The 9,294-nt window shown below is 43.0% G+C and overlaps 1 protein-coding gene across 1 annotated transcript; it reads left to right on the top strand.

Moving 5' to 3' along the window:
* The first annotated feature begins 3,832 nt into the window (after positions 1-3,832).
* Positions 3,833-6,732, top strand: pvalb8 (parvalbumin 8). Its single transcript, XM_035655197.1, has 6 exons — positions 3,833-4,011; positions 4,106-4,140; positions 4,643-4,710; positions 5,223-5,355; positions 5,865-5,974; positions 6,424-6,732. The coding sequence occupies exons 3-6, from the start codon at positions 4,650-4,652 to the stop codon at positions 6,447-6,449; spliced, it is 330 nt and encodes a 109-aa protein (XP_035511090.1). The 5' UTR covers positions 3,833-4,011; positions 4,106-4,140; positions 4,643-4,649; the 3' UTR covers positions 6,450-6,732.
* Positions 6,733-9,294: the final 2,562 nt, after the last annotated feature.

Genomic DNA, 9,294 nt, shown 5'->3' with positions numbered 1-9,294 from the left:
GTTCAGGCCTGTCCAGGTCAAGACGAACACATTATTAATTAATTCCTTATCACGAGATAACGATCTTTGTTATGTCGAGATAACGAGATAATAAGTCGTTATCACGAGATAACAGTGCATAAAAAAAACAAATCCATGGCCGTTCTCGGCTTCCGTAGACACTGGTCCAAGACCTACATATGAATGCTGATTCGATCTTCGTCTTGTTGGCCTCTTTTCATCATGACTAAATGAATGAACCCCCAACCCTATCATGGTTGAGCAGAGGCGAATGTTAAGGAATCAATCCGCTTTGCTGTCCTCCCACAAACCTTAGATAATCAATGAACACCATGGACCATGTTTACCAATGAGTCCTATCACTCAGCTACTAAAATTGACTTTAAATGCATTAAAACACTCACTTAATTCATCATGAATTGATCCCAGAATATTCAGGAAGATCCAGAGATGCTGAATTCCCGCCATTATCATATATTTAGGAACATCATCTTCTCTCACTTTGGTATCACACTGAAGGCGGTGAAAGGAGAACAGTTGATTGGCCAAGAGAAGAGTTTCCTCAATCGACATATTTACTCTTCCTGCCTTTAAAACCCTCTGCAATCTCTGACTGATTACGACTGAGACTCTCTTTAAAATCACAGGAAATAGACAAAGGATCAGATATTAGACAACACACTCCAGGGCCCACCTACTGCAAAGGACTGTGTATTGCGAAAGTGTGTGTGTGTGTGTGTGTGTGTGTTTGTCTGCAGTATCTGAAGCCCACAGTGCCATCAGGCTCTCAAAAAAGGAACTGCTACTTTCTCATAGACCCCACTCCCTCCCTCCCTCCCTCTGTCTCCACTCCAGTCTCAGAGACTTAAATCTCATTTTATTTCTTTATTTGCCAGCAGCTTGTCGGTGAAAACATGTGCATGTTGCAAGGGCACTGTGGGCTATTTTCCTTCAGTTCACCCTCATTTAACACATTCTCTGTTTTGAAAAACGTGTCTTCTGCGCGCGCGTAAACGCTTGTGTGCGCGCCAACAGGGGAGGCTGAAATCTGGACAGACAAATCTGGACAGATATGGCTGGTTAACGAAACGCAGAGACTCTAGATAAATAAACCAGCTAATGGATAGACTGCATGCGTAAGGCGATCAAACAGACAAACGCAACACACACACACACACACACACACACACACTTGAGTAGGACACCGGACAGAGTGCGTTCCGCCGATCATCTCCGTCCCTCCCTCCAGCAAGCGGATTGCCTGTGCCGCTGACGACAGCCAGTCACACAGTGTTGTGAGTGTGAGGCTGTGGAGAGACTGCATCAAGGGGACAGAACTGTGCGCTTGCATCGGAAACGGTGCGTGGGAGTTGCTCTCTCTCTCTCTCTCTCTCTATCTATCTCTCTACCTGCCATTTGCATTCCTCCTTTATTCTACACACTCATCCACGGACGAGTTCGGGTGCGCAGGGAGTCCCATTTACCAAGGGAGGATCGTGCTGTGTACGTGTGTGTGTGTGCGTGTGTGTGGGTTGGGGTACAATCATGCAACTCCACCCTGCAGCCACTAGATGGAGTCAAGTCCATTAAGAGTAGAAGTTGGGACAGAGACAACACGTTACAGTAAATCATTTGGCGATAAAAACAAACAAACACCCTTTGGACATTTGATTCCCACTCTTCGCGCATCCCAGGAAGAGGAGCCTGGGTTTAACTAAAGGACCCCAATTCACATTGAACTCATCATACATATCAGGAAGAAACAATTCTGTTAACTGACAGAGTTAAATCCTGTCTCAGACTGAAGGAGGAGGATCTATACGCCAGTGTATATGTACAGGAGCGAGGCTTCTAAAGAACATTAGCAAATGTAAATGAATAAATGATCGCGCAGTAACCGTATAGTCTGTGCGGTATCAACATGGCGCATGACATCATGCACCGGGTGTGGGTAAAGCCGCACCGCTGCTCTCGATCCGGTGTCCTCAGTCTCTTTTTCACACACAGCCTGGAGGAGATGATTGAGTTTCTCTTTACCTGCTCAGGAGTGCAGCTTCACGAGAATGAAGACTATCGGGCATCACTTGTTGAGGGGCCCCATTAACAAGTTGGCGCTGGGATTAGGTTTAGGAAAGATTGACAATGACAAACCACCGGAGATACAAGCTTTTATCCAATGATGAAAGACGCCAGGATGCTGCCAGATAAATAAACAAAACAAAAACCTTGCATCCACTGTGCGTAAAAGTCACCTGCTCTTTAATCACATCATAAGAAAAAGACATACATAAAAAAAGAATAAATAAGTAAGATCCAAGTATAATAAGTGATTTCTATCCACATTCGTTTTCTGTCTACAGGCCTCTTAAATAAAGTTTAAAAGGATCTTTAGCGTGTGTCATGACGCCGCTGCAGGGCCAGCGTCTCCCGCAGCTCACGGTCGCCAGCTGACGCGTGCGAGAGCTCAGAGCTGCCAGGAGTCGCCCGCGCCCCACGCACACTCGCACGCGCATTAAGTGGCTGACTTCCTTAATGTGAGGAAGCTGGCCGGGGGCTCCCGTGTCCCTGCCTTTTGTTATATTCAAGGATATCCCAGAGAGTCAGGCTGCAGATATTTTGGACACACAGCCCTCTGAATCCTGAGACATCTCTGCGGGACTGTTTAATAAACTGAAGCATCTAATGTTTGGGTTGCAGGTTTAATATTGTGTGCAACGACTATGAATTCATTTGAAAATGTTGACACAGTTTCAGCACTGCCTTTCTCCACCCCATACACTGCTGCATTATGCGCAACTTCAGCTAACCTTAAATCCTGGAGAGAAATAACCTTCCTTTTCCGTGAGCTGCCGCAGGGAACACTCTCCCAGAAATGTGCTTAATGACCCCTGAATGTGTTTGTATGTCAGACCCACCCGGGGCCATATATGCCCTCGATAAAAAAATAAAAAAGACAACCTGAATGTGGTCCTTTTGCAACAAACTGGACAGAAAAAAGGCCATTGCGCAGCCCTGGCTTTTCAGAAAACAGGAACAAACAAGATGATCAACACCAGCAGAAATGAAGCCTACGTTCAACCCTGTATGACCTCAGACTGGTAGGCTATACCTCTATTCAAACAGTGCATGTGAATACCTGGGACACTGCACATAATGCATCATCATCACCATCAAGGCTGGACGGGACACCGGCATCAGAGGGTGACCTCGGGTCCCTTAATCAGCACAGTTGACAAAGCATTTTAGTGAGACTGTCCCCCATGTCAGTATGAGAGAGCGAGAAGGCTCTAAAGCGTCCCTGACATTCAGCATGAACAGCTATGTGTTTGGGGTTATATTAGATTTGGTTGGAAATAATATTAACCCCCATCTGTTGTGAATCTGAGGCAACTAGGTAGATACTCAATGTATCCAAGGCCGACCTGGGCAGGTGAAGCGCCTCAGAATGCCAGGTTGTGTATGGGCCGACCTCTCAGGTATGACTAATAATCTCACACTAACGCCATTGACACAGTCCTCCCGCAATACTATAACAAATATGATATTAAAGGGTCACCAAAGGGTCATTAAAGGGACATTTTATTTCCCATAACTCACCTCAAGTGTAACAATAAGGGCACATTTGCAGCGGGAACGTGGCTTAGATGTGCTCGTTTTGGGACTGCTGCCTGTAAAAGGATATCTGCATGAAAGGGTGGGGGTGGTTGGGGGGGGTGCAGAAACAGCAGGAGAGGGAGAAACGGAGAGAGAGAGAGATTGCAGTTGCAGCCTCCCTGCATTTACTGTACTATATAATTCTAGAGGTGAGAGGAGGTGGGGTGCGGGGATGACGGGAGGGAGTGGCGGATGGAGAGAAGAATGCGCTTTTTAACTTAATTTGCTATTTACAAGGGCGTTACAGATGTCCACGGTGCGGTCTTTGTGTCCCCGGGCGTTATAAATAGTAAAGGTTAATTAGTTAGCTGAGAAATTGGATCAGGGGCGGGCAGTTAGAATTTGATCCATAGACAGGTAACTCAAGCAATCCCTATTGTCACTGCAATCAGACCTATATAAATCCGCCTTGACAGACAACAGTCACCACATAGCCTTACCTCTCTTGCAGGATCACCGACCCGCCGAGAACACCCCCCTAACACGGTAAGTTGCTTTGTGGATGCAGGGAGGTTGCTAAGCCCTCTTTGATGACGGAGAGTGGCTGCTTCTTGCTTTTTGCTTCTTTTTAAAAGGTTGTTTTAGAAAGATTTTGTAGAGACGGATTCTCTGGCTCCGGTTTATTGAGCGCACTTTAGAGCGCTTCCGATGCTGCTTTAAGTTAGATGGCAGGTGAAATAATGGCGTGCGTAAAAGAGGAGACTGATTTGCGTCGGGGGTGACCAAAAAAAGAAAAGAAAAAGCCAAAGCGAGAAAGTTTTATAATGTCTAATGTGTGGGCTGAGACTGTAACTTAGCGGAGCAATTATTTTACATTCTAATTTGAATAAGAATCTAGGATTTAAAGGCTTTCTCTCTCCTGACTTTATCGGTCAGTAATGTCACCCGGACACCTCCTTGTCTCCACCAGTGTCAAGTTAGACTTTTTGCTCCTGTACCTGCACGGCCACATATGTTAATAATTCACCATGGTTTGTTCCTCTTACAGGAATAAAATGTCGTTCTCATCTATCCTCTCCGCTGATGCCATCGACAGCGCTATCAAGGACTGCCAAGGTATCGTCTTCCACCAATATCATTATTGCTCTCTTTATTCGATTTTTTTTTTAAAGTTCTATACAGTATTTCTACTGGAGTCTGTGCAGTCAGACTGGTTGTCTCTATGTTATGCCTCCAAGAAGACTGTGAAAATGTTGATAGGGAAAGATGCATAGGGGCCAAGTTAAATACAGTATGGTTAAGGCTTTATTGATAATTTAACAGCATCAATTAGGCACAACTCCAGACATGTTTGTTTTATTTTTGGAGGTGATAAAATACAAAATATTCCACAGGGAGCATTGAGGATGAATATTTTTCCATACTAAGAAAAGGTTAGATAATTTACAGCACACTTAATAATACCTTAAGATGATCTAACATACCAACAACATATGTTATCATGTCTCCACAATTTAAACTGTCTGATCTTCCAGAGACTTTGTCTTCATTCTAGTTTAGTGAAAAAACTTGACTACCAAATATGGAAAATTAGCTCTTGCTGTTCCTGACTCTGTATCCTCCTTCAGCCCCAGACTCCTTCTGCCCCAAGAAGTTCTTCCAGGTGTGTGGCCTCACCAAGAAGAGCCCCCAGGATGTGAAGAAGGTTTTTGGGATCCTGGACAACGATGGCAATGGTTTCATTGAGGAGGAAGAGCTCAAGTGAGTCAGTGGCCGCTTCATTAACGACAGACTTTGGCTGTATTTGCCGGTCCCTTAGACAGGAGGAGAGACTAGAAGTTGTCTTGGGAAATAATCACATTTCAATTCAGTTTTCATGTTGCATGTTAAGAAGATCCTCGTACATCATTAGTTTATCCAACTTATTGACACAAACTCACATTGTTTTCCACATTATATGTCAAACGGATCACTGAAGCACAGTCTGCACACACCTTTATATCTTTCACCCTCAGAACATAACCGATGCAAAAACTTTAACACCACTTATGGGAAGGCGACTGTTAATGTGTAACCATTGTAATAGACTGTCTGCTCACTAGAAATTGTGTTCCTGGCTGTACGGCAGCACAAAATACTTGATAACTGTAGCTTTTGTAGGACAGATTGAACCTCTGTGTCTGTTACCGATTTCTGCCTTTATGGTTATTGCTATGTGTCCAGTTGTTACTCTGACTTTAACTTCTTCCCCGTGGCTTTATGTATGCCAGGTTTTTCCTCCAGAGGTTTTCCCCTGGGGCTCGCGCTCTGACAGACAAGGAGATCAAGGACTTCCTGTGTGCTGCTGATGACGACAGCGATGGCCGGATTGGAGCAGATGGTGAGAGGATCGAGACTTATTTGATATAAGATATTTGATATATGTATGTGTGATTAGAAAAAAAAAAAATGTTATGTTTTCAATTAGATTGCAGATTGACTAAATTTGTTGTATTTACAACAGTCTGGTTTGTTTTAGGGGGTCAGTATACGAGAAAGGGGGGAGTTTGACGTAGCATACATAGTTCTACTCCCTTTTCTGTCCTTCAGTAGCATGTTTAGTTTAATTGATTAGACAAATCACATCATTGACATGCTCAACTTCAGACTTGCTCAACTTTAGAGCACAACAGTGCCACTGACTTACAGTGCTAGCTCTACCTCTCTAGTGGTTTCATATCTTTATTGTTGCTAAATATAAAACACACATTTTCTAGTTGAGGCTGGTATCAGACAGATGAGATAAATTATCGGGTGTCACATCTTACTCATGTTTTTTTTTCTCTACAGAGTTCCAGGCCATGGTCATGTCCTAAACAACTGGACCTCATCTCTCCAACTCAATGAGACCCCGCCTCCAACCTCCTCCCTCTATTCCACTGCTATAAGGGCTCTCTTAGATTTAGTCGTTTTCCATCTGGTTAGATAAATTCTTTTGATTCTTTTTATTTTGCAAGATTCGCTCTGGTCCACAGACATACACATTTTCATCATGTTTTTAGTTTTTTTTTTCATATGTTTTACAGAGATCATAAAGCGGTATTTCACAAATAAATGTACAATTTACCAAATTACTGAGAAAATAAAATAATAAAATCCAAAAAACTGCAGTTCTTTTCGTTATTTCTATTCAAGTGTACATGTTTGTGTGTTTCTGAACAGTATGTCTTCTTGATGTGGTTTGAGATGACATCAGGTGTGCCAAGAAAAGAAAACTGTATAGTCAAGGGAGCGTTGAAATGTTTCATGAGAGTGGGATCCATACATGATGATCCAGATGTGCCTATGCACAAAACAAACACACCATTTTCTTTACAATTCTGTGGGCTCCTCACTTACCCGTACCTAACACACAGATATATGATAAGTAAGAATCCTGAAAACCCAGGGTTTCTGATGGAGGTGTAAATACAGTACAGATGTGTGTGTGTGTGAGAGAGTTTATACAGTGAGATAGCTAGTGCAGGGAAAAAGCAGAGGAGGTGACCTTGATGGCCACCTGAGTGTCACCGCGGCTGGATCGAGTGACACCTGACCTCAGCTTTGTAAATAAACCCAGTTGAACCTTGGTGCTGCTCAGGCTGGGGTAACAAACCACACAGACACACACACACACACGCACACACAAACCCAATGCATTTGCAAAAATCAAATATGAGATCAGACACAGATGACCATCCATGCAAACACACATAATCCTAAGTATGCACATAAACACACGCACATCAGGGTTGTTGTTAATACAGGAATCAGTGTGAGTGAGAATGTTTGTGTGCGATTAAGAGATGCAAACTCTGCAGAATGCTGTAGCTGAGAATGCTAGCATTACATGTATTCCTTTGCCAGGTTTCCTTGGCAGCTCAGAACAGCTTGCTCAGGATATTAAAGAAGAATCATTTTATCACGCTCACCCAAATTCTCAGACAGATTGACCATCTCACAACTCTGCATGCCTCCTCCAAGAGACTTTAAATAGCATACAGCTTTTTCATTCTCTGCACTTACAGGATTCAGGGGATTAAAACTAACAACTACTTCACTATTCACCCACCCACTAGAGGCGCCAAAATACAGTCCCATGCGTTCTTTCACTGGTTCCACCTTGGTGTCATTTCAATTACCTGTATATTACAGGGAGAAGCTGACTATTACAGCAGACACCTGCTACTCAGAGCTATGGGGCAAACCCTGGTATTAGGAGGTCGTGGCTAAAAGTGTGGTATGTGTTGATTCAGATTTTCAGTTGTAAGAGCGTTCTTTCTTCAGCCAAATGTGTGTCTTGTCATATCACTGTCACAGTCACTATGAAGTGATATAACTCTGACAAGGCCAACCTGATTTATTCACAATTTCATATGTTATAAGCAGTGACCATTTCAGACAATATCAGTCATTTTTATACCTCAAATCCATAAATCATTTAGTGTTTTGCAATAAACATGCAGCGATGTACATAAGATCAAGTATAAAGTAGAGTGAAACAAGCTTTTAACATCCTGCAAGTTACAATTATGTATGTGAGTATGAGCAAAGACAAAGCTGGAGGGATCCTTTGAGAGATAGCGATAACATTCAGAAGTAATGATGTGTATTTGAGCGTACTTGTACATACTTACAGTCTAAAAAGATAGTGGTGTGCTCAAGCATAAGTCTTAGTTTGAACTTAACATTGTTATAAATAGTATAAATCATTATAAATGTAAAAAGAAAGACTGGGTTGAAATCTTTAAAAGTATGCAAAAGCAAATTTTGGGCATCCATGCATATAGGAGGTGTAGTAATGTCAACATTATAATGAAAAAAACTTTATTGAGGACATTGTTCAAAAGAAAATGAATTAGATGAAATGTTTTGAAACCTAATTTAGACATACACCATTTGAATTAACTTATATTAATTATGTATGTACTGTACATAGAAATGTATGTGCATACCAGAGCATGTTATTTATAGACAAACTGTTGTCTGCCAAGACAAAAACACTGGACATGCACAGAGAGACAAAGAGCTAATTAGATCATCATGTATCAATATCTGCTGTTATCAGTTTCCGATCCTCTGCAGACATTGGGTGGAGCAGTGAGAATGTGTGTGGGGGATGGGGCAGGGTTAGGGTACATGACTGAAAGCAGGACAAGGTTGGGGAAGCCAGTAGGTAACACAAGCCAGGGGACACACAATGGAGCCGTGACCCCTGCAGGTCAGGAGAAGCGAGTGGTAAACAGGAAGGAAATGTGAGCCAACAGGTCGACACTGACTGCTGGATGTGCTGCTGTGGGACATCAGTACAAGATAATGTGACAAGCAGCTTACCTGGACTCAAGGGCAGAGAGATAGAGACTGTAGGTCTGAGAGAGCAGCTCTGACAGTTCTGGTGGGCTGACAATGTGAGAAAAATGACAGCAACAGCAGTTGATGGACTGCAAGATGAAACATGGAGGAAGTCTTGATATTATTTCACAATACTGGCCTTAAACGACCAGTGTGTAGGATTTAGTGGCATGTGGGGGTGAAGCTGCAGATTGCAACTAACAGATCATCTCTGGTGTCCGTATTTGACGACATGGGAATGTGAACGGGCTGTGAAGTGTGTAGTAGAAACTATGGTGGCCCTGAAACTCCCAAAAAACATAAAAGACCCTGTCTACAGCCAGTGTTTGG

This window comes from Morone saxatilis, unplaced genomic scaffold (genome assembly GCF_004916995.1).
Source record: "Morone saxatilis isolate NCDOM2014 unplaced genomic scaffold, NCSU_SB_2.0 Contig14, whole genome shotgun sequence".
NCBI classification, from domain to species: Eukaryota; Metazoa; Chordata; class Actinopteri; family Moronidae; genus Morone; species Morone saxatilis.
This window is presented reverse-complemented; position numbering and strand designations above follow the sequence as displayed.

Coding starts and splice junctions, on each gene's coding strand:
- pvalb8 (XM_035655197.1), top strand. CDS start 4,650: ATGTCGTTCTCATCTATCCTCTCCGCTGATGCCATCGACAGCGCTATC. Junction 5,356..5,864: donor ATTGAGGAGGAAGAGCTCAA/GTGAGTCAGTGG, acceptor TATGTATGCCAG/GTTTTTCCTCCAGAGGTTTT. Junction 5,975..6,423: donor TGGCCGGATTGGAGCAGATG/GTGAGAGGATCG, acceptor TTTTCTCTACAG/AGTTCCAGGCCATGGTCATG.